The 25,686-nt window shown below is 46.4% G+C and overlaps 1 protein-coding gene across 4 annotated transcripts in view; it reads right to left on the reverse strand.

The window, feature by feature from the left end:
• EP300 (E1A binding protein p300) overlaps positions 1-25,686 on the reverse strand; it is a 311,109-nt gene that overhangs the window by 72,929 nt on the left and 212,494 nt on the right. For 2 of the 4 annotated variants that reach the window (XM_073572990.1, XM_073572992.1), the window contains exons 18-19: positions 24,874-25,134; positions 24,555-24,643 (exon numbers count right to left, since the gene is read on the reverse strand). In XM_073572990.1, coding sequence (XP_073429091.1) covers positions 24,555-24,643; positions 24,874-25,134 — 350 coding nt within the window. The remainder of the gene's footprint in view (positions 1-24,554; positions 24,644-24,873; positions 25,135-25,686) is intronic. The other 2 variants (XM_073572993.1, XM_073572991.1) reach the window with 1 other exon arrangement.

Genomic DNA, 25,686 nt, shown 5'->3' on the forward strand with positions numbered 1-25,686 from the left:
ACTTTTTGTTCGGCGGTATGATAAAGCTTTATTTTTTGCTTCATTTTTTATTTTTACTTTTGAAGGGGTCCAATAAAGGGGTTAACTAGTGGGACAGTTCTATAGGGCGGGTCGTTACGGACACGGCGATACCAAATGTGTGTACTTTTGTTTTTTTATTTTCAAAAAATGAATTAGGGAATATTTTTTTTAATTTATTTCGCAATTTTTTAGAAATTATTTTTCTACTTTTTTTTTTAAACTTTATTACAATGTCCCAGGGGGGAAATCACTGTCATGTGACAGATGGCTGATCTGTCACATCACAGATCAGCGATCTGTCACAGGCAGTGCTGCAGGCTTCCTCATGCCGGCGCTTTGCAGGCATGGGGAAGCCGCCTCCCTGCAGGCCCCCCGAAGGTCCCCACCGCCATTTTGGGTTCGGGGACCTGCAGGGAAGAAGATCCCCGCAGCAGCGCTGCACGTCCCCTCCCTCCCGCTGCTTCCCTAAACCCCCGGTACACTGTGATCGTTCGTGTTTGATCGCAGTGTGCCAGGGGTTAATCAGCTGACACCCGGCCGCGATCAGCTGCGCTCCCCCCCTCCCCCCTCCCCGTGAGCGCAGCTGATCGCGCTAGACGTACTATTCCATCCTTGGGACTTCGATCCCAGGTCGCATGGACGGAATAGTACGTCTAATGTAGGAAAGGGGTTAAGCGTGGTCTGTCACTGTAAATAGGCTGTTAAAAGACCGCTGATCGGTACATATTCTCCAATTGGCGGCCCTTTGATATTGCCATTCTCTTCATGTAAACTAACCTTAATTGGCGTATATAAATAAAATAAGCTGGAGAGGGAGATTGCAGAGATCCAATGAGTTAACACCTCAGCCTGGGATGTAGCTACTGAACATACCAGGCTCTGGTGGTTGGTCTCCTTGGCAACAAGCAGTAAATGTGTGACAAACTTTTGTAGCTTAGCAGCAGCAGAGAGACTAGGCAAGTCAATTGCAAACTTGCTTGTTTTAACGAGTTTTACAATAATTGGGGAAGATAAAGATTTCATGGGGCTGACAAACTAAGGCTGGTTTCACATTTGCGTTAAAACGCTGCGCCCTGCGTCGTTAAGCCCCGCGCCGGCTCCCTGCCCGCCCCATCCGGGATCACCGCCTACTTTCGCATTTGCACGCATGCGATCGGCGCACCCTATCTTTAGCATAGGGTGCGCAGATCATGCGCTGCCAGTGTGAAAGTAGCGTGCTGCGCACTTTTGACGGTGCGCCGTGCGCGCCGAAATGCAGCATGTTGCATTTCGGCGCGCACGGCGCACCGTCAGAAGTGCGCAGCACGCTACTTTCACACTGGCAGCGCATGATCTGCGCACCCAATGCTAAAGATAGGGTGCGCCGATCGCATGCGTGCAAATGCGAAAGTAGGCGGTGATCCCGGATGGGGCGGGCAGGGAGCCGGCTCGGGGCGGGGCTTAACGACGCAGGGCGCAGCGTTGTTTTAACGCAAATGTGAAACCAGCCTAACCATGATGTGAACAATCTGAAACATTAAGGGACTGAGAACAAGCAAAGAAAAATGTACATAAACACTCGACAGTTTCATGAATCACAGCGGAGCAAAATGACAAATTCAGAACAAATCCATAACATGACAAATGGAACACATCATTATATGATGCCAGCAATGTTGTGCTGCCAAAGCAATACTTTGAAAGTATACCTTTAATATGAAGAGCCACAAATTCAATCTAACCTTACTCTTATCCAACAACATCATGAGATAGAAATATGTTAAACAAATATCTTCCATTGCCACTGGGTATTTTTAACAATGGAGCCCGCCATACTGACGTTATGAGGTCTTCCTAGAAGACTTAGAAGCTTCCACGCTCTCTACACAAAGGCCATGTTTGTTGTACTAAAGAGGACATACAGGTTAGGGGCTCTTCCTAATCAGTGGTACTGAGTATTTTGGGGCATCCCAATTCTCCTAAATGTCAATTGTACTCTTAATTATTGCTTCCTAAATGCCTTCCCCTAACTGGTGTCCTAGTGGTTGGGACCCGGTCCTTGTCTGCCCTTATTCACACAGACGTCAACTTTGACACATAAGGTTATTAATATTAGACAGTGTAGGACCGCCCCGACCAGAGTCACCTTGTCGATGGTGGGACGGCTTTTATGCTATGCTTGATCAAATACATTATTACTAAGAACTCTGTATGATTTAAATGCACTTTTGCTTTTTACTTATTTAATTAAAGCAGGCTTTTTTTCATCTTGTCTTTTGTAGGTTTTGTATGCTTTTTGGCCATGTGAACATGCATTTATATGCTGCATGTGTACCAACTCAAACCAAGCTCAAGTTTTGTGTTTTTTCTTTGTATTTTTGCATTCTGTGCAAGCTGGGGTGTGGCCTCCCTCTCCTGAGCTGGAAATTGTATTTAAAGGCTTCCCCTGACTGGTGTCCACTGGTTGGGACTCGGTCTTTTTGTCTCCCCTTATTCACACAGACATCAACTTTGACACATAAGGTTATTAATACTAGACAGTGTAGGACCGCCCCGACCACAGAGTCACCTTGTCGATGGTGGGACGGCTTTTATGCTATGTTTGATCAAATACAGTATTGCTAAGAACTCTGTATGATTTAAATGCACTTTTGCTTTTTACTTAATTATAGCAGGGTTTTTTTCATTTTGTCTTGTGTAGGCTTTTTTGGCCATGTGAACATGCATTTATATGCTGCATGTGTACCAACTCAAACCAAGCTCAATTTGTGTTTTTTCCTAAAAGCAATGTAGATTTTCTGCTCAATGATTAGAAATACATAGCGCAAACAGTTTGCTTAATGCTAATAGCCATGTGACTTTAGCAAAACTGTGAATTTTGCAAGCTATGGTAAAGCAGCAAACAATTTGACGAGAAATGTTTCTCCTTACAATTGCTAATGGATCTGCTATTTAAAGGGGTTCTCTAGGCATATGGTATACAATAGCAGATTACTGGGTGTCCAACATCTGGCACCAAAACTGATCAGATTTTGTTTGCTCCAGCAGAAGCTGGATGTGAACACTTTCATTAGAGCTGCGCTGAGCAACTAGGTTTTAAGTGTTTACATCCAGTCGCCAGAGCAGATAACATCTGATTGGTGGGGGTGCAGGATAGACCCACATGGGTCTGCCATTGATCTATCCTTAGGATCAGTGGTAGGTCATTAACATCAAATGCCCAAACAAACCCCACCAATCTGCTATTGATTACCTAATCAGAGGATGCCCAAACAACAGTTAGGGTACCGTTACACCTAGCGACTCACCAGCGATCCCGACCAGCGATATGACGCGGTCAGGATCGCTGGTGAATCGCTACGGAGCTGCCACTCAGGCAGATCTCACCAGCGACATCGCAGGGGACGGGGATCGCTACTTACCTGTCAGACGCGGCGATCCTGCGTCCTCCCGCCCGGCTCCACGCGTCGCTCGTCGTCACAGCAGGAAGCGCCGCAGGAAGTGGACGACGAGGAAAGGTCCAGCAGCTTCTCGCGCGATCAGCGATAACCAGCGGGGGAGCCGGTCGGAGGTAAGTATCACATGCAGCGATATCACTAGTAATATCGCTGTAACGTCACAAAATCGGTGACTTTACAGCGATATTGCTAGCGATATCGCAGTGTGTAACGGGGGCTTTAAGGACAGTGTGTCTTTCATGGCTCAAAAAGCAATATTGCGGGAACTAAAAAAAAAAAACAAACAAAAACCTGTTTTTGCAATCCCAGTTTGCATCTATTGACATTTTTCTGCAGCTTCACGATTATGGCAATTCCACATTTTATATATTTTTTAATGTTATGCTTTTTCTGCACAATAAAGCACTTTGACAAAACACTTTTTCATTAACAGGGCTGTGCGCGCTTGCTTTCTGCAGGACAAACTATACTTAATTTTCAATATCTATATTAAAGAGGTGGTCCACTGCAACGTGAGTGGGCAGATCGATATGAACCTTGGAAATAAGGCCTTCTTCAATACCTCGTTTCCAAGTGTGCCTGTGAGCAACGCAATTGCTGTCCGCTCATTGCAATCACGTGACCACCGGCTGCAAGTGAGGCTTCGCCCACAGCCCAATCACTCAGGAGGATTGGCTCCCGCCTTGGTGATGTCGAGTCAATTTCCAATTCCAGAAGCTGACGTGACATCGCCGGACATCAGAGGCAGTTCCAGCCAAGATAGGGACGAGCTGGCAGCGATAGCACCACTCACAGGCATATTTGAAAACGCAAGGTATTTGAAAAAAGCCTTATTTCCAAGGTTTAAATTTATCTGCACACTACACATAGTGAACAATCATCTTGATTATTTTTATTTCTATTTTTTCCTTAATCGTATGAAATAATGAAATAAGATACTTTTTTTTTGGGGGGAGGGGAGCAATCACTGAATCTATATAGGTAAAAGTGGACAAAGCAGCTTCAACACAGATTGTAATTATAGCTGATGCAAAAGTTTCAATAAAAAGTCTATAAATGGAAAAAGAAAAAAAACAAAAACAGGATTTTTGGTTGCTTACCATAAAATCTGTTTCTCTGAGCCTTCATTGGGGGACACGGGAACCACGGGTGTATGCTACTGCCACTAGGAGGCTGACAGTATGCACAAAAAACAGTTAGCTCCTCCTCCGCAGTATACACCCCACCGACTGGCACTAGGTTTATCAGTTCGTGAGAAATCAATAGGAGAAGCAACGATCGAGAGAAAGAAAAGCACACAACTCAAACTAACAATATAATACAGAAAGAAGAGTTGATAAACATGGGAGGGTGCTGTGTCCCCCAATGAAAACGCCGAGAAACAGATTTTAGGGTAAGCATCCAAAAATCCTATTTTCTCTACTGCTTCATTGGGGGACACAGGAACCATGGGACGTCCCAAAGCAGTCCCTGGGGAGGGAACAGCAGAAAACTCCATTCAGGTAGAACTTGCCACTGCTGCCTTCAAGATTTTTCTACATAGGTTGGCATCCACAGAAGAGCAGGTATGGATCCTATAAAATCCTATGGATCCTATAAAATTTGGCAAACGTGTGAATGAAAGACCAGGTTGCCGCTTTGCAAAGTTGTAGGGCAGATGCCCTATGTTGTACCGCCCAGGAGGCGCCTACTGCCCGGGCAGAGAGAGCCTTAGTCGCCGTCCGGACACAGCAAGCAATCGTGGCCTTGGTGGCCGGCAGGCCCCTTTGCGCACCTTCTGGAATTACGAAAAGAGAATCAGTCTTCCGTAAGGAAGCGTACAAAACCTACAAAAGACAAAATGCTATGTTTGATCAAATACAGTATTACTAAGAACTCTGATTTAAATGCACTTTTGCTTTTTACTTTGTTCTGACCTGAGAACGAGAGGTTAGGTTTCTCTGAAAAAGAATAGAAAGCGCTGACACCCTTTAAAGAACTTCGAGCCAGACCAGTGTCAAGTCCCACCTGGAGAAAAGCTAAAATAGAAGGAAGAGAGAAGGACATAGGTGGGATATGATTAATAGGCTTTCCAAGTCCGATAATAGACCCTTGAGGACTATGGCGTCCTAGCCTGGATCATGGTGCGAGTCACCCAGTCTGAAAACCTGGCTGCTCTCAGAACTGCGGTTTTAACAGCCACACCGTTAAATTGGGCGACCGAGAATTCTGGTGGCAGATAGGTCCTTGGGACAGAAGATCCGGCCTGTCTGAGAGCCTCCAGGGGGCGTCCGCGAGAAGATTGACAATCTCTGCGAACCATGACCTTCTGGGCCAATCCGGAGCAATTAGGATGACCGACACCCCTTCCGCCTTGATCTTCAACAGTCTTGGAAGAAGGGGGAGGGGAGGAAACAGGTAGGGAAGAACACACTGAACAAAGAATTGCTTGAGCATCTGCGCACACCGCGAGAGGATCGCGGGATCTGGAAATGAACCACAGAACACTTCTGTTCGGTCAGGACACCATGAGGTCCACATCCGGAGTTCCCCATCGAAGGCAAATCTGATGGAAGACTTCCTGATGCAAGGACCACTCTCCCGCCACGAGACCCTCGCGGCTGAGAAAGTCGGCGGCCCAATTGTCCACGCCAGGGATATGCACTGCGGGTATTGCCAGAACCGTCGCCTCTGCCCAGAGGAGAATCTTGGATACTTCAACCATCGCCAAAGGGCTCCAAGTCCCTCCTTAGTGATTGACATATACCACCGCCGTGGCATTGTCCGTCTGAACTTGGATTGGCAGACCCCTCAGAAGCCTCTCCCAGTGACAGACAGAAGAATGGCCCTTATCTTGAGGATGTTGATCAGCAGAGGATTCCTCTGCCGACCATCATCCCTGGACAGTCAGATGGCGAAAAACCGCACCCCAGCAGAGAAGGCTGGCGTTTGTCGTCACCACCTGCCAGTGAACAGGAAGAAAGAACAGACTCTGGCAGATGAGAGGGGATGACAGCCACCAATTGAGAGATCTTCTGACTCGGGAGGAAAGCCGAATCGGGCGATCCAGGGAGAGAACCGACCTGTTCCACTGAGACAGGATGGCCTGCTGAAGTGGTATTGAATGGAACTGTGCAAAAGGAATTACGTCCAATGCTGCCACCTTCCTTCCCAGAACAGTTATGGCTGAGCAGAAAGAAGGAAACTGAATGTCCTGTAGCAAGCGAACTCCCTGCTGGAGGATTGCTCTTTTCTCTTTGGGAAGAAAGTGCTTAGCTACTTACCGGTAGCGGTGTTTTTCAGGAGACCATGACAGCACCACGAGAGGGGATCCGCCCTTCAGGGACAGGAAACCTACAGACATAAAAAGGGCAGCCCTCTCTCCCACCTCAGCTGGATTACAGAGCATGAGAGGACCTCACTGGTTAGTAAATATATTATATATATACACATACACACACATATCCAAACTAAATATTCTTCACCCCCGTGACTAAGGCCTAACTCACGAAAGAAAGGTGCCAGTCCATACATGAAAAAAGGAAGGGAATGCAAAGGTGCTGTCATGGGCTCCTGAAAAACACTGCTACCGGTAAGTAGCTAAGCATTTATTCAGTCGCCATGACAGCACCACGAGAGATTTGCAGAGATGAAAAGAGCTTAGGGTGGGACAGCTGCCTCATGCACCTTTCTCCCAAACGTGAGATCGGAGGAATCACCTAAATACAATCTATAGTGGTTAAAGAACGTGGAAGGAGAGGACCACGTAGCTGCCTTACATATGTCCTTAATGGATACTTCCGACCTTTCTGCCCAAGGATGTTGCCACGGCCCGAGTGGAGAGTGCTCCTATACCTTCTGGGATTTCCGTACCACCTGTTGTATAAACCAGAGAAATTGCCTCCCTAATCCACCTGGCTAAAATGTTTTTGGACACTCCAAGTCCTTTCCTAACTCCCTGAAAGAATACAAATAGGGAATTGTCCTTTCCCCATGGGTCTGTGGCCAAACATGACTAAGGACACCTTCTTACATCTAAGGAATGAAGTTTTTTTTTCCTCTGACCGGCTAGAAGGATTTGGGCAGAAGGAGGGAAGGACTATCTCTAGTAATCTGTGAAACTTTGAAGCAACCTTGGGCAGATACAAGGGGTTTGGTTTTTAGTACGACTCGGTCTTCCCTAAACTGAGTGTACGGGGGAGAACCTGCAGATCACTAACCCTCCTAGCAGACGTTAGCGCAACCAGTAGTGCAGTTTTGAAGAATAGGATTCTAATGGGGGCAGAATCAATAGGCTCAAACGGGGCTACTGTTAAAGCTGATAGCACCAGGTTCAGATCCCATGGAACTAGCTTCTTTTTAATGGTGGGCCTGGACCTAGCCACTGCTTTTATGAATCTGGATAACCAGTGATTGCCCACTAGGTTACAGTTGTATAGTGCCCCTAGGGCCAAAACCTGGACTCTAAGCGCATTCGTGGCTAGACCCATCCCTAACCCCTTCTGCAGGAATTCCAATATCTGGTTAATGAGAATTTTTTTGACCAACCTCCACCCCCGAGGTCCACAAGAATTTTTTCCCCAAATTCTGACAGATATTTGTTGCGGAAGGTTTTCTGCTTTTCAATAGGGTGTTGAGTCGCCCCCGAGAGAAGCCCTACCCACTCAGTAGTGCCCCTACAAATTGCAAGCCGCTAGATGCCGATTGGACACTCGTGGATGTAATACTGGATCTTAGGAAAGGAGATCCAAGAGCTCCGGCAGAATCCACGGCCGAGTCACAGCCCTCTTCCTCAGCCAAGGAAACCACGGTCTTCTGGGCCAGAATGGGGCTATCAGGATTATGCGAGCCCTGTCTTCTCAATCTTCCCCAGAACTATCGGTATTAGATTCAGTGGGGGTAGAAGTAGGCCAGGCCGAAGATTTACGAGATTAGGAGAGTGCCCACTGCGTACAGGTTCTCTGGGATCCAAAGAACAAAACTGATGTAGTTGTCTGTTCTGTTGGCAAAACAAGTCTATTTCTGGGGACCCCCACATGTGCACGATCTGTCTGAATATGACCCCGTTCATTACCCACTCTCCTTGTTTGAGCTTGTTGCGGCTCAGGAAATCGGCCGTGATATTGTGTTTCCCTTTAATATGGAGGTGTGTAAGGGATAGTAAATGAACCTCGGCTATCTGATTATCTGAGAGAAGCCTGACGTGTCGGCCCTGTAGGGACATAAGGAAACTACTTAGGGCCCGCTCCACAGCTAATAGCTCTTTTAGATTAGATGAGTAATCTTGCTCAGTTGGTGTCCATACCCCCTGGACCCACATATGCGCTCCCCAGCCCCTGGGACTAGCAATCCGTGGTTATGACTCGGGAGATATGATTCACCCAGGGAACCCCTCTACGCAGGTATGGTATGTGTGTCCACCATCGTAGTGATTATACTGACTCTGAGGATAATGTAAATTTTCTCTCGGTGATCTTCTAGCCGACAAGTGTTGTGCCACACGTCCCACTGCAGGGTTCTGGTGTGGTATTGGGCCCAGAGAACCGTGGGTATACATGAAGTGAGTGAGCCTATTAGTGTAATTTCCCCCCTTAGAGTGACCAAAGGGTTATGTATTGCCCTGAGTGTTTGTCGCGGAATACTGTCCACTTTTGGCTCCGGTAACCGACATTCTCGTATCTTGGAATCTAGGACAAGGCCGAGGAACTGCTGCTCTTCCAGGGGCTGCAACCATGATTTTTTGAAATTTATAATCCATCCCAACTCTTGAAGGCTGGAACATTACTTTTCCTAATTGTGCGGTGCAATGTGATTCCGCGTGTCCCACAATTGGCAGATCTAAATAAGGGATCACAAGAATATCCTGTTCGTGTAAATGTGCCATAACTTCTGCCATTATCTTAAGTAAAAACTCCGGGTGCAACAGCAACCCCGAAGGGAAGTGCTCCGAATTGGAAATGGCTTACTATTCCACCTAATGAAACTGCTACTCTTCGAAACTGCTGGTGGTCTGCGTGTATCGGGACGAGGTAGTAAGCATCAATAAGGTCTAAGACCACCCTGAAACAGCCGATGAATAATAGCTTCATGGCAGATTTAACTGGCTCCATCTTGAAAGAGCAAACTAAAATAAATTTATTGAGGCCTTTGAGATTTATGATAGTACGGAAGGAGCCATCTGGCTTCTTGACCAAAAAAGAGGGGGGGGGGGGGGGGGGGGGAGTAGAATCCCCTTTGTACCTCTGGAACTTCCACCAGGACTCCCATCTGCCGAAGTTCCTGGACCTCAGACTCCAGCGCCAGTTCTGTAGATGAAGAACGAACGGGAGTCAAAATAAATATGTTATTAGGTGTTTTCTCGGAACTCAAATTTTAGCCCCGTCTTAATGATGCTCCGAATCTTAATGGCTTGAAAAATTTGTCCAGGCCAGATAGAAGTGTAAAAGCCTGCCTCCAACCTGGTCCGTCAAGTCATTGCAGCCTTCTGCGGTCACGGGAGGAATTGAACATATATCCTCTACCTTTCCTCCTGCTGCTGTCGTATCTGGTTCTCTCTTTATTCGACCTTCTTCAGTCGTACCACCTATTAAGAGTCCCACCTGTATGGGGGTCTTCCCAAGTAAGGGAACCGTTTTTTGTCATCGCCCGCTTTTTCCAATAACTCGTCTAGCACTGAACCAAATAGATGTCTCCCTCCAACACTTCAGCCATATGGCTCTGCGGGCAGCATTAGAAAGGGCCGCCGATCTGGTTGCTAGTTTTACAGAATAATCAAAAATTTTTTGGCACTCAACTCGTTGCGAAGATGAAGAATTTTTATTTGCAGTCACAAATATAGACGTTTCGGCTGTATCAACTAGCCTTCATCAGTAAACAAGACTGCTCCTATCTCTATAATTTTCTGGACATCTGTAGATTACAAAGATTTTTCTCTTTGATGGGAGAGTGGAGCCATGTATACAGGATGGGAGAGTGGAAGCAGAGCCATGTATACAGGATGGGAGAGTGGAAGCAGAGCCACGTATACAAGGGTGGGAGCGGAGCCATGTATACAGGATGGGAGAGTGGAGCCATGTATACAGGATGGGAGAGTGGAAGCAGAGCCTTGTATACAGGATGGGAGAGTGGAAGCAGAGCCTTGTATACAGGATGGGAGAGTGGAAGCAGAGCCATGTATACAGGATGGGAGAGTGGAAGCAGAGCCATCTATACAGGATGGGAGCGGAGCCATGTATACAAGGGGGGAGCAGAGTCATGTATGCAAGGGTGTGAGCGAAGCCATGTATACAAAGGTGGGAGCAGAGCCATGCATACACCATGATTAAAAAATAATCAGCATGTATACAGTACTCCAGTACAATTTTTTCTAAGTGCTCAATGCTCCATTTCCTTGTAGGTTCCAATCATCATTTGCAGTGACGGTCATCAGTAGCCATCTTTCAGCGTTAGGGGCCCACTACGCCTCCGCCTCAAACGCTTGTAAAATGAGTAAAAAACAAACATTGCTAGAGAGCTTCTTTGAAAAGGGAGAAAGACCTAATGATGAGACAGATGAAGACTCCATGACTTCTATAAACAAAAAAAAAAAAAAAAAAAAAAAAAAAGCTGCATTTAAAAGAAAATACAATGAGTCCTACTTAAATTATAGGTTCATTGCAACAGGCGATTCAAACGCCCCAAGCCCACTGTGTGATATGTGGCGACCGGCTATCCAATGGGCTGTGGAGTCGGAGTTGTGGAGTCGGTGCTCATTTTGGTGGAGTCGGAATACACGGTATTACATACCTGGTAATGTGTTTTTTCATGACACATGACGGCACCACGAGAGAGGGGATCCGCCCCACGAGGACAGGAAACCTTCAAGATAAAAGGGGCGGCTCCTCTCTCCGCATCAGTTGTTTTACAGAGCACGAGAGGAACTCCGCAGGTTAGTGGACACATAAATAATACATATTTTATACTGCTAAATTTCCAACACCAAGGGAGTGTATAATACTAACAAAACACCCAACTAATGACGTGATCAAATAGGGCGGGAATATAAGGGTGCCGTCATGTGTCATGAAAAAACACATTACCAGGTATGTAATACCAGTGTTTTTCCATTCTACATGACGGCACCACGAGAGTTACAGAGATTTGTATTCTCTTTAGGGGGGGGATTACTGCCTGTAACACTCTTCTCCCAAATGTGAGATCAGAGGCAGCAGATAGGTCTAATCTGTAATGTCTGAAAAAGGTAGATGGAGAGGACCAAGTGGCCGCCTTACAGATTTGGTCGATGGAGGCGTCCGCTCTCTCCGCCCAGGACGTCGCCATGGCTCTCGTGGAGTGGGCTTTTAGGCCCTCTGGAACAGCCCTGCCTGCACTACTATATGCTAGTATGATGGCCTCTCTCACCCATCTAGCTATAGTTTGCTTAGAGGCTTTAAGGCCTTTCCTTGCCCCCTGATATGAGACAAATAAGGCCCTCTGTTTCCTCCATGGTTTTGTCACCTCTAAATACTGTAGGATACATCTCCTAACGTCTAAACAATGTAATCTCTCTTCCTTTTTGTTACCGGGGTTAGGACAAAAGGATGGCAAGATTATTTCCTGAGCTCTGTGGAATTTCGACACTACCTTAGGGAGGTATGCTGGATCTAATCTTAACACGACTCTATCGTCCATAACCTGAGTGTATGGCGGGTCTGCTGATAGTGCGTGTAAGTCCCCAACTCTACGTGCCGATGTGAGTGCCACTAACAAGGCCGTTTTTAAAGTTAACACTTTATCTGATGTTGCGTTTATTGGTTCAAATGGGCTTTCCGTTAGAGATGATAGGACTAAATTTAGATCCCAGGGAGGAGGTTTAGGAGATGGGACAGAGTCAGCTCTAGTACAGGCCCGGATAAATCTGGCGACCCATCTATCGTTTGCCAGGTCATAGTTTAATAATGCTGCCAGGGCTGAGACGTGTACTTTCAGGGTGCTGACCGTCCTCTCTATCTACAGATTGTACCATGCCTCTGCGTGCCCCCCCGGGACCGTGCACACCTTCTGCCTCTCGCAGGCCCCGCGGTGCTGTGCGCGTCGCTCTACTTCCGGGTTGCACGCAACCACTTCCGGTTCATCGGCCGTCATGCGCACTCCCAACGCGCGCGCCTCCCGGTGCGGCCATACGAACCTGGGCCGGGTGAGCGCCTGGGCCCTACTTGCTTCGGGGCCCCCAGACACCCCTTACCTGCCCGATGGCCTGGCCACCACTGACTGCAGGTATACCTTTCCTTCCGCTGCGGAGTCCGGTGTCTGGTTTTCAACAGGGAGGGTACACTATCTGTGGCCTCCGAGGAGCCTTTTTCTCTGCCCGGGCACCGATGTGTCTCCTGGGCTGCATGGCCACTGTATGTCGACAGGGAGGGAACACTGCAAGTGGCCTCCCTGGACCTTCTTTGTGTGCTGTCATCTTGGAGGGTCCACCGCCAAGGTACCCCGCTTCGCCTGGGCATCTGCCCTACCGGCTGTGGCCATGCCTTCGCTCAGGGGGGACATAGGAATATATGGCCCCCGAGGCGACTACCGGTACCCGGCATCGGGTGTAGCAAATCTATGCCTGCCATTAATCACCCGACCCGGGTCCAGGCATCCTCTTCTTTCTTCAAAATCTTCAAGAGGCTTTCATCTTGAGGGTTCCCCGTCGAGGACAGGAAACCAACTGATGCGGAGAGAGGAGCCGCCCCTTTTATCTTGAAGGTTTCCTGTCCTCGTGGGGCGGATCCCCTCTCTCGTGGTGCCGTCATGTAGAATGGAAAAAAAATGGCCCGACTCCTAAAATATATAATAAATTGGGTACAGTAGTTCAATGCAGAATATGCTGAATATTTTTTCATAGGAATTTGGGAAAGTTATGAAATGTCCTATAAATGACTGTTCTATTCCTGATCTAAGGCTACATTCACACACAGCGTTTTTCCTGCGTTTTTTGAGGATACGTTTTTCAGTTGCAAAAGCAGATCAGCTTTTTAAAAAACCGCATCACCTGAAAGGTTTTTGAGCTCATAATGTTTTCAATAGCAAAAGCAGATTAGAAATCTGCTCTATCTATATATCCATATCTGTCTATCCATATCATATCCATACCAAAAAGAATGAAATCCGGATAGCACACAGACTAACACTCCTTTTTTTTTTTAGCACCAGTCAGGTACACCCCATAGCTGCCCAAAAGGACGCCCAGGACAGGCATTGCTCGTCTTCAGTAACATCAATTGATAGTTGAATAAATAGACTGCATTCATCACCACATCTTCTTAAGGTGCAGACTTTATTTTCAAGTGTAGGGGTGTGAAGCATGAGGTTCTGCAGCAGCTGAGGTGTGCAGCATGAAACTCTGCCCCCCCCCCCAGGTTTGATCCTGGCTACGCCCATAGTGTGAATGTAGCCTGAGGATCTAGGCTTTATCTTGGCCAAGATAAGTCACTGTGTGTGTATACATACGTGTGTGTGTGTATAGTATAATATATATATATATATATATATATATATATATATATATATATATATATATATATATATATATATATATATATATATATATATATATATATATACACACACATACATACACACACACAGTACAGGCCAAGAGTTTGGACACACCTTCTCAATCAAAGCGTTTTCTTTATTTTCATGACTGTGAAAATTGTAGATTCACTCTGAAGGCATCAAAACTATGAATTAACACATGTGGAATTATATAATTAACAAAAAAGTGTGAAACAACTGAAAATACAGTATGTCTTATATTCTAGGTTCTTCAAAGAAGCCACCTTTTGCTTTGATTTCTGCTTTGCACACTCTTGGCATTCTCTTGATGAGCTTCAAGAGGTAGTCACCGGAAATGGTTTTCACTTCACAGGTGTGCCCTGTCAGGTTTAATGAGTGGGATTTCTTGCCTTATAAATGAGATTGGGACCATCAGTTGTGTTGTGCATAAGTCTGGTGGATACACAGGGTGATAGTCCTACTGAATAGACTGTTAGAATTTGTATTATGGCAAGAAAAAAGCAGCTGAGTAAAGAAAAACGAGTGGCCATCATTACTTTAACCCTCCGTCAGGAACAATGGATCTGACAGGCGCAGCTCTTCTACTTTCATTCCTCCCTTCTCACCAGATTTTCAGGAAACCCCTTCCCTCAAGACAGTCTCCTGGCTCTAGATGCTGTGTGAAGCCTGATACCACAGTTGGTCTGCAGAGCTTCAGGAAGGAAGATATAGCTGTGCTGGCTTCTCAGGCTCATTGGTCCCAAACACATCACACTTTATAAGGTTGGTATGCAATGTTTTTAGTCATTACTATTGTTTATTTAGCTTGTTTTATGAATGGATAGAGAAAGGTTTGTGGATATTTCATATAAATAAGGCAGATTTTCTTACAAATGAAAGTGTACTCAGGAGTTTTGAAATTTGTGTATATCAAAGTTATTACTTTTATGTTGAGTAAATGGGTTTGTTTTGCACCTGATAATGTGTAGTCTCTTTTATTACATCCCTATGAAGGTCTCTGATCACTTTTAGATCACTGAAATTGAGAAAATTAGATATTCTAGGCATTTTTCTAGCCTGCGCTTGACAGGCACATTGTTCCATTACGAGTTAGTGCGAATATTGTTCCTGACGGAGGGTTAAGAAACGAAGGTTAGTCAGTCCGAAAAATTGGGAAAACTTTGAAAGTGTCCCCAAGTGCATTGGCAAAAACCATCAAGCGCTACAAAGAAACTGGTACATGGTACAATAGCTGCTAGGAAACACCACTGCTAAGGACAGGCAACAAGCAGAAGAGACTTGTTTGGGCTAGAGGAATGGACATTAGACCAGTGGAAATCTGTGCTTTGGTCTGATGAGTCCAAATTTGAGATCTTTGGTTCCAACCACCATGTCTTTGTGCGACGCAGAAAAGGTGAACGGATGGACTCTACATGTCTGGTTCCCACCGTGAAGCATGGAGGAGGAGGTGTGATGGTGTGGGGGTGCTTTGCTGGTGACACTGTTGGGGATTTATTCAAAATTGAAGGCATACTGAACCAGCATGGCTACCATAGCATCTTGCAGCTGCATGCTATTCCATCCGGTTTGTGTTTAGTTGGACCATCATTTATTTTTCAACAGGACAATGGCCTCAAACACCTCCAGGCTGTGTAAGGGCTATTTGACCAAGAAGGAGAGTGATGGGGTGCTACACCAGATGACCTGGCCTCCACAGTCACCAGACCTGAACCTAATCGAGATGGTTTGGGGTGAGCTGGACCGCAGAGTGAAGGCAAAAGGGCCAACAAGTGCTAAGCATCTCTGGGAACTCCTTCAAGACTGTTGGAAGACCATTTCTGGTGACTACCACTTGAAGCTCATCAAGAAAATGCCAAGAGTGTGCAAAGCAGTAATCAAAGCAAAAGGTGGCTACTTTGAAGAATCTAGAATAGAAGACATATTTTCAGTTGTTTCACACTTTAATTATATAATTCCACATGTGTTAATTCATTGTTTTGATGCCTTCAGAATGAATCTACAATTTTCATAGTCATGAAAATAAAGAAAACTTTGAATGAGGTGTGTCCAAACTTTGGTCTGTACCGTATGCATGTACATGTATACAGTGTATTACATATTTACAATTTATTACAGTTTTTTGTGTTCTAAAGTTGTATTCCAATAAATAGATATTATGTTCTATCTAAATATCTTGATTATTGGATCATAGAAATGATTAAATGTCTGATGTTCACATTGTACTACAATAAATTTTTCACTTAAATATAAGCAATATATGTGGGAGTCGGAGAGTCGGAGTTGGAGTCGGTGTAAGAGAAATTGAGGAGTCGGAGTCACAGGTTTGGCTTACCGACTCACTGGCTCGCCACTTACAGACCAAGCACCCTGCACCAAAAGACAAGCCTTTGGAGTTTTTTTAAAGAAAAAAGCGTGAACATGAAGGACAGAAGAAATTATTGAAGGCCACCACATCAACAAATGTGTCTGCACTGAGCATCATTTTTGGTGGCTAACCGCATTGCTAAGGCTAAGAAACCCTTGACTATTGGTGAAGAGTTGATCCTGCCTGCTGCTAAGGACATTTGCCATGAACTTTTTGGAGAGGCTGCAGTTAAAAATGTGGCGCAGGTTCCTCTTTCAGCGACCACTGTCACTAGACGAATTAATGAAATAGCAGAAGACGTCAACGGACAATTGTTAGAGAGGATTAATACGTCACCATGGTATGCAATCCAGGTTGATGAGTCTACTGATGTTGACAACAAAGCAATGATGCTCGTTTATGTGTGATATATTTTCCAGGAGGATGTGCATGAGGATATATGTGCATTATTGTTGGCAGCCAACACCACAGGTGCAGAACTATTCAAGTCTTTGGATGATTACATATCAGGAAAATTAAACTGGTCATTTTGTGTAGGTATATGCACAGACGGAGCAGCTGCCATGACTCGACGGTTTTCTGGTTTAACTACTCGGGTCAAACAGGTTGCATCTGAATGCGAGTCTATGCACTGTGTCATCCATAGAGAAATGCTGGCAAGCCGAAAAATGTCACCTGAACTTAACACCATTTTGCAAGATGTGATTAAAGTTATTAATCACATCAAAGCATACGCCCTTAACTCGCGTCTGTTTGAGCAGCTCTGTGAGGAGATGGATGCCGAGCACAAGCGTCTTCTCTTACACACTGAAGTCAGATAGCTTTCTAAAGGTAGAGCACTGGCCAGAGTTTTTGAATTACGAGAACCGCTCCATAGATTTCTTGTAGAAAAATAATCACCACTTGCAGCACATTTCAGTAGTAAGGAATGGGTAACAAAACTTGCTTACTTATGTGTCATATTCAACTTGTTGAACGAACTTAATCTGTCACTTCAGGGGAGAATGACAACTGCCTTCAAGTTGGCAGATAAAGTTGCTGCATTTAAAGCCATGGCGAGTGAGAACAGGAATATTTGATATGTTTCAAATATTAACAGGGATTTTGGAAGAGACCGAGCCTGAACCTTCATTCTCCCAGCTGGTGCATGATCATCTATCTCAGCTTTCAGTACAGTTTGAGCATTACTTTCCAACCACAAAAGACCCACGAACTAGGAAGGAATGGATTCGCAACCCATTTGTGAACAAGCCAGGTGAATCGACCTTGTCCGTGCTTGAAGAAGACCAACTGCTTGAGATTGCAAATGATGGTAGCCTTAAAAGTATGTTTGAGATGTCAAATCTCCCAACGTTCTGGATTAAAGTCAAGGCAGAATATTCTGAGATCGCCATAAAAGCACTGAAAACTCTGCTTCCATTTCCAACATCCTATCTGTGTGAAACTGGATTTTCTGCAGTGACAGCAGCAAAAACGAGATTACGGAGAAGACTGGACATAAGGAACACACTTCGGGTGTCGCTGTCTCCCATCACCCCTAGATGGGACCGTCTTGTTGGAGGAAAACAGGACCAGTACTCCCACTGATACAGGGAAACAAGCCTGGTGCTCCCACTTCAAAACCTATGGTGAGTTGAGTCACATTCACATTATAAATGTTATATATTATAAGTATGCACTGACTACTAAACTACAACCCTGTCCATAGCCTCGCCCCCTTATGACCAAAGCCCCGCCCTGCCAGGCCATGGAAGAATGGTCTTGCTTGAAGCCGGTCCCTGGTGCAGAAAAGGTTGGGGACCCCTGCTCTAGGCGGTCTAGCCACACCATCAGAGACCGGGCTGTACCTCCTTTTAAATGCTGGCAGAAGGCTTTTTCCATTCCCGAGTAATTGGGGAATTTATTTTATCAATGACTGGAAAGGATCTACGAGTCCTCCCGTCTAGTACTTAAAACATAGGGGCTCCTCAATCCCCATAGTACTGATCACTGCTTTCACCAGCTGATTTATCTGGTCGAGCGGGAAGCATGAGCGACCTCCTCTGGCCTATGAAGATGACGAGGATGAAGGGGACGAATCTGATTTTAATACCCCTGAGTTGCTCCTTGAATTTGAAATCGGGAGCCCGGGTTCTACCTTCGTAACCAGTCTTCCCCATGGTAGGGCTTTAACTGTACCCGTCTGTCTGACCAACTCCCTCAGAGTGGTGGTCAGGTCTGGAGTCTCTTCTGCTACTAAGTTCTGGATGCACGGTCTGCACAGCCTTTTCCCGTGGCCATCAGGGAGTGGAACCCCACACTCAGCACACTCCCTGTTTTTGTAGAACCTAAGGGGAGACAATATATTGTCAAGTGAACTTTCACAGAGATCACTTACCCACGGTCTGTGAGTGATACTGTAATCTGCGGGGGGGGGGTCCTTCCCAGCCGATTATGAATCTCTGCGGCCTGAGGACTTGCCCGACTTCTGACTGGACTTAGCTCCTGTAAGGCGGTTACTGTCACTAGACCGCCGTTGGGAAGCTGATCCATAGGGCTTCTCAGAGAGAAGCTGCTGCGGGTGTACTCCGACTGCTGCTGCTGTTGCCGCTTTGGTGAGTCCATTATATGGAATGAACCTGTCTGCGGGGGGTCCCCCTGGACACCACTGCAGCTCCTTTAAATAGCCGGCCTCCCCAATGGTACCCACCCCGGCTGGGGCCAGCAGGCGAATCCAGGTGGCCTGCCCGGTACTATAATGTGCGCTGGGAACGCCTCCTCCGCCCCCCAAAGATCGCGCCCTCGCTAGACGCCCGTTCACTGGGCTGCATCCCCCCCGCCGGTGTCCGCCCGGCCTGGTGCAGCGTCACGCTATCCGGAAGAGAACCGGCGCCGCAGCCCCCACAGCGCACGCCCGGCTGCGTCATCGGACCCGGCCGCCAGCCGCGTCATCAGGGGCCGTCCCCTTCCGTTGCGTTACTCCGGCCGCGACCCGATGGCGGTGGGCAGATGCAGAGACCGCAACCCCCGCCTCCCCCGCACAGCGAGAGCTCCGCACTGCCATCAACACCCGCGAGAGGCAGGAGCACCCGACCCGGACGGCACCAGCCCGAACAGACCCGAGGAAGAAAAAAAGGTCCCCCTGCGAGTATACTCACCGGTACACGCAGCGATGGGCCCCTTAAAGTCAACCCCCCCCGGAGGGTGCTTTGTCCTGCTGCCGCCTCACCAGCAGTCCCCCTGCCGTGGGAGCCTCCAGGACACCGGACAGGCCGAGGCAGGGGCCCTCTCGCTGCCTGAGTCAACCAGCCAGGCCTGGGAACATCTTCGGTCTTCTGCAGGTATGTCTGAAGAGGCTTCCCTGTCAGGGACAGGAAACCAACTGAGGTGGGAGAGAGGCCACCTTTTTAGGTCTGTAGGTTTCCTGTCCCTGAAGGGCAGATCCCCTCTCATGGTGCTGTCATGTCGACTGAATAAAACCCTTGTCTGGCAGGTGTTGAACAGCATGCCTAGAAAAATGAGGCGCCGAGTTTGAACAAGGCAAGACTTTGCCCTATTGACTAACCATACGAACCGGGACAGGATGTCGAGAACGATGGCCAGACTTTCCTGGGCCTGAGAAAACGAGGGCGCCTTGATAAGAATGTCGTCGAGGTACGGGATGAGCACTAAGCCTCTGATCGGCAGAATGGCCATTAACACTGCCATGATTTTTGTGAAGACCCTGGGAGCTGTTGCGAGGCCGAACGGCCTGGCGACGAACTGAAAATGATGCTGCTCTACCGCAAAACACAGGAATCTTTGATGCCCTGGGAAAAGAGGGACATGGAGAGTCTTGGATGTCTATGGCCGGTTTCACACTAGCGCATTTTCAACGCGCGCACGGCCGGGGGTAGCTCCGCCCCCGATCCGGCTCTCTGCCCGGCGTGCCCGCCCCTTCCTTGTAGCGCCGCCTCCTAGCGGACAGCGGCGCCTGCGATCGGCGCACCCTATCTTTAGCATAGGGTGCGCCGATCGTGCGCAGGCCGTGCGCTAGTTGCGCTTTGACCTGCGCTGCGCACTTTTGACGGTGCGCCGTGCGCGCCAAAATCAAACTTTTCGGATTTTGGCGCGCACGGCGCACCGTCAAAAGTGTGCAGCGCAGGTCAAAGCGCAACTAGCGCACGGCCTGCGCACGATCGGCGCACCCTATGCTAAAGATAGGGTGCGCCGATCGCAGGCGCCGCTGTCCGCTAGGAGGCGGCGCTACAAGGAAGGGGCGGGTACGCCGGGCAGAGAGCCGGCTCGGGGGCGGAGCTACCCCCGGCCGTGCGTGCGCATAAAATGCGCTAATGTGAAACCGGCCTATGAAGTACAGGAATTCCTGCGCCACCATGGAAGCAATTACTGAACGAAGGGACTTCATCCTGAAATGCCGCAGGCGGACTTGTTTGTTCAGTAACTTTAGATACAGAATGGGCCGAAACGCGCCGTCCTCCTTCGGCACCACAAATAGGTTTGAATAAAATCCTGCAAAACACTCCCAGTCTGGAATGGGAAAGACGTCCCCTGACCTGAGAAGCAAGGCAATGGATGCAAAGAAGCCCGGAACCAGAGAGGCATCTTCTTGGAGGATGGGTTTTGAAAAGAAAAAAAAAAAAAAAAAAAATCGATTTCAGGGCTGCAAAATGAAATCATTTTGTATGCAGAGGATACAATCTCCCTGACCCATGCGTCCTCCACTGATGTGAGCCAAACTTCTTTGAAAAGACGGAGACGACTGCCCAGCCTGAGAGCTACACTGGGATCTTGAGACGAGTCATGCCGAGGAAGTTCTTCCAGGTCTGGGTCTGGCAGATCTTCTCTGGACGTTACAGGGATGCCAGGAAGGAGTGGGTTTAATGGAAGCCTTTTTCCTATCCTGGTGAGACTGCGGCTTCTGCCGTTGGGAAAAAATCCTCAGTCGCAGCGAAACTGCGAAAGGAGCAATAGGGCCGAAACTGCTTTAGAGGAGGATGGCGAGGTTTAGACTGAGGAAGGAGGGAACTCGTGCTCCAGGTGGCTTCCTTCATAATTTGGTCCAACCAGGAAGCAAACAGACAGGAACCCTGGAAAGGCAAGCTTGTAATGGACTTTTTTGAAGATAAGTCCGCCTGCCAGGCCTTAAGCCAAATAGTCCGTCAAATGGCCCCGATATTACTGGACGCCTGAGGCAGCGTCTACGGAGTCAGATACCATATACTTCCCTGCATGATAAATCTAGTCCGTGTGGTCGGCGAATTCCTCCGGTCGAGCTCCAGTAAGAATGCCCTGACGAAGTTGTTTAGTCCATGCAGCTATGGACTTTGACACCCAAGTAGAGGCAAAGACCGGGTACAATGTAGACGCAGCCGCTTCAAAGGCTGACTTTGTGAAAGATTCTATGATCCTGTCATTGGAGTCCTTGAGAGAAGCCCCATTTACAAGTGGGAGGACCATGTAGGTGGACAGTCTGAAAACTGGTGGGTCCACAGTTGGAGAGGTTGTCAAGCTAGTAGTGTGCTCAGGGGCCAAGGGGTATAGGATGGTGAGGCGCTTTCCTCTTTGGTAGCGTCTGGTCGGGTTCTCCCTTTCCCTGGTAAGAATATCTTCAAATTCTCAAATTCTCTGTGTGGAACAAAGACCTTGGAAGCTGGTTTTGACCGTCTAAATTTGACCGCCTGTTCTGTGGGTTCCGTAGAGGTGTCCTTAATGCTAAAGGTCTGGTTGACTGCCACAATGAGGCTCTGAACCATGTCTCGCATGTTAGTGGCTTGATCAGAATCCAGGTCATCCTCTGATAGTGCGTCCGAAATAGTCTCGCCTAAATCACGGGAGGAGGATCGAGAAGAGGCAGACCACCGAGAGATACAGGGGTGAGGTGTGTGGCTATCCTAAAAACGTGGTAAGGGCAGCCCAAAGACCCAATCCACAGGGATAATGGTTCTTACAGCCCAAAAGGGACACCAATTCACCAAGCCCTGATAATACCCCCATAAAAATTAAGTTAAGAATTTTTTTTCTCTGTCTTCAATCCTTGTCTTCTTTCCCTGAATCTTCCTGTGGAAACTTCTCATCGCCTCTGGTAGGAACCTTGGTAAGAGAGGGAAAGAGATCTACCTCTCCATCCAGACATCCGAAAATGCTGCGTTGCGGAACATCCACGTCTTAACACCGACAGGCTCTGGTGGGCAAGTGGGTGGGAGATGGGAGCCAGGACCGGATCACCTAAACACAGTTGTGTTAGGGGTTGGGGTCCTGCTGACTAGACCTATGAGGATACAAGGTGGCAGTACACGCCATACTTAGTCTCTACGTGGGAGTACAGTTGTGACTGTTTACACTGTATCCCTCCAGTGGTAGGTGAGAAGGTCCATCTGAAAAAGAGGAGACATTACTGGAAAACGCTGAAATCCGAGGTAAATATGGGTATAGTGAAAGACCCGTGTCCACCTCCTACTGACACTAAGCTAAAACTGATTAACCTAGTGCCAGTCGGTGGGGTGTACACTGCAGAGGAGGAGCTAATTTTTTGTGCATAGTGTGAGCCTCTCAGTGGCAGCAGCCTACCGCCATGGTTCTTGTGTCCCCCAAGGAAGCGATAGAGAAGATTTTTTTTGCATTTACAGGTTGTGTGTTACAAAATTTAAGTGAGCTTTTAATGCATTTATTTCAGCTATTTAATGGACGTCAGAAATGAAGCACTGAAGAGGCACTATAAATAGCAGGAATCACCGCTGACATTGAAGATGTGGCTCTTCACAAAATTCATCTGCATTTTAGCTGAGAAAAAAAAAAGATCTAAACAAAATGCCTGCCCACAGGCAACAGTAAATGTTTTGTGAATTAAAAGATTGACAACCTTATGTTAAGTACCTTTCATTAGTGTATGACTAGATAGAGCATAGAAGACATCTATTGATTACAGGCAGGGTACAAATAGAAGCAGAAAAAGGGTGACGAGAAACGGCACTTCTCAAAATATATACCGTATATATTCTAATATACAATGGTAAATGTCAAATGCCAAAACAAAATATTTAAAGAGCAATTCCACTCAGATGAACACTGGGCCCATCACTAGTCCAATAAATAAAATTGTAAGTACATTTTCAGTATAGGTTTTAGTGCCCAATCCCCAGATTCGGGCCAATGGTAAAGAAAACCTCAACATTCAAAAGAAACAATTAAAGTGTAGGATTTTGAAGAAAAATCTTTTTTTAAATCACCATTAAGAGGAATTTGCCATGAACCTGCAGCAAGGACCGCCTACAATCTGTATTGGGTGTTGCGTTAAACTAGGCAGCATCCTACAAGTTGCAGTCTCTAATGTGGGAGCAAGCACTGTAAGATTCTCGTTTCTGCTCTGAAGATGGCATCTTGGCATCAGGAACAGAAGACTGCCTAGTCTGCAACACAGACTTTGGCTGAGAGTTAACAGCAAAAGCCTCAAACAGAGTATTCTGAAAAACAATCTGCATTATAGTTTAAAAAGAAAAGGAGATTAAAAAGAGGGGAAAACTAGAAGTTATTTGAATCTTCGGTACCTCAAACAAAAGGGTAGGCACAAGCATAAGAATTTTTTTTTTATAATATTTAGATTTTTTTTATGCTTGTGGATACCCTTTTGTTTGGGGTACAGAGAAGATACAATTAACTTAGTTTTCCCTTTTTGATCTTTTAAATGTGTATTTGGTCTGATTTAGAGTCCTTGTTCACACAACTTTATGATGCTTTCCAAATTGCATACTGTTACTTGATGTGGGCAATGGGTTAGTCTCTCTTCACGTGTTTACACTCTTAATTTAACATACCCACCAATTGGAATGATACAGCTGTATGGCTTGACAAACTTGTATTCTTAGAGCCGTGCTTGTTCACACTGTCTAAACAACCATGAATAAGGCTCATCCAAGCTGAAACGCGTTGGTTGTATCCACTGTAACCAGAACAGCACTTACCATGTTTTTATGGACGTGATTTGTTTCTTCAATAAAATTGCACATTTTACTTACCTGCTTCTACGCAGGATTTTTCCTCTTGAGCATATTGGATCCACATTTGAAAAGTTAGTGGGTAGTGACAGCAGCTCTGAGAACTAATCAGAATACTGCACCAGGGGAAAAATATGGATCGGAATGGGCCCAGAGTACGCTCTGATTTCAATGGAATTGCTCTTTAAGCATTGGAATGTAATATTTTAAAACAGATGCTTTTCTGGGAGTACTTACCTATTTTGATAACTATAGTATGTGGCATCACGTGGAATTGTGCATAGCTGTTTGCCATAACAGCAAAGAGTTTGTGGAGAGAATTCAAGCTGTAAGACAGTGTGAAGTGGAAATAGGTCTTTAAAAGGCACCAAACAATAAAATTCTCATACTCGCATAGTGTGCAAATATTCAAGACCAATATTTTTTGTGCTAAGCATCCTTTACAATGTCTTGATAGTAAATATAAAGATTGGAAGTAAGGCTCTTACCCTACACACATAGCCATTATAAAATAAAAAAAAAAAAACAAACAAAAAACACTACAAGATGTACAAACCTTTCTGCCACAACAGTATCCCAGACTCTGCATGACTGGATCAATCTCCTGTTCAAACACTTCAGCTAACTTTGAGCAGTACTTGTAAACACGAGACGTTTTTCGGTTATATAGCCAAGCATTATTAAACATCAGCCAGATGTCTTCCACATACTGCCACGGTTCCTGGTATTGCCCGGTGTCTAACTTGCGTTTAATGGTTGACAGGTCCATAGGAGACTTCACAATCTCAAAGTAATCCTGCAGGACAGAGGTATTTTTCTGAATCATAAGAAGTTATAACGCATTACTGGTCTGAGGATGCAAAGCAAAAATAAAGCAAAGCACAATCCTAGCATTAAAATATGGGATTTACTTACCAATGTATATTTTGTAAGTCAAAAAACTCAATGGAAGAAAAAGAGCAGCCAAAAAAATAGGGATTTTTGTGTACTCACCGTAAAATCCTTTTCTCCGAGCCAATCATTGAGGGACACAGACAGTGGGTGCTATGCTGCTTGCCACTAGGAGGACACTAAGTAAACGCAGAAAAAAAGTTAACTCCTCCCCTGCAGTATACACACTCGCTGGCTGGGAATTTCCCAGTTCGGTGAAAAAGCAGTAGGAGCATTAAATGACTGACAATCATAACTGTCAAAACCTAATAATGCTACAGTGAGCCAATAAGCTAAACAGGGTGGGTGCTGTGTCCCAAAATGACTGGCTCGGAGAAAAGGATTTTAAGGTGAGTACACAAAAATCCCTATTTCTCCTATGCCTCATTGGGGGACACAGACAGTGGGACATCCTAAAGAAGTCCCTGGGTGGGGAACA

Source organism: Dendrobates tinctorius, unplaced genomic scaffold (genome assembly GCF_039654945.1).
Source record: "Dendrobates tinctorius isolate UK_male_01 unplaced genomic scaffold, ASM3965494v1 ptg000033l, whole genome shotgun sequence".
NCBI classification, from domain to species: domain Eukaryota; kingdom Metazoa; phylum Chordata; class Amphibia; order Anura; family Dendrobatidae; genus Dendrobates; species Dendrobates tinctorius.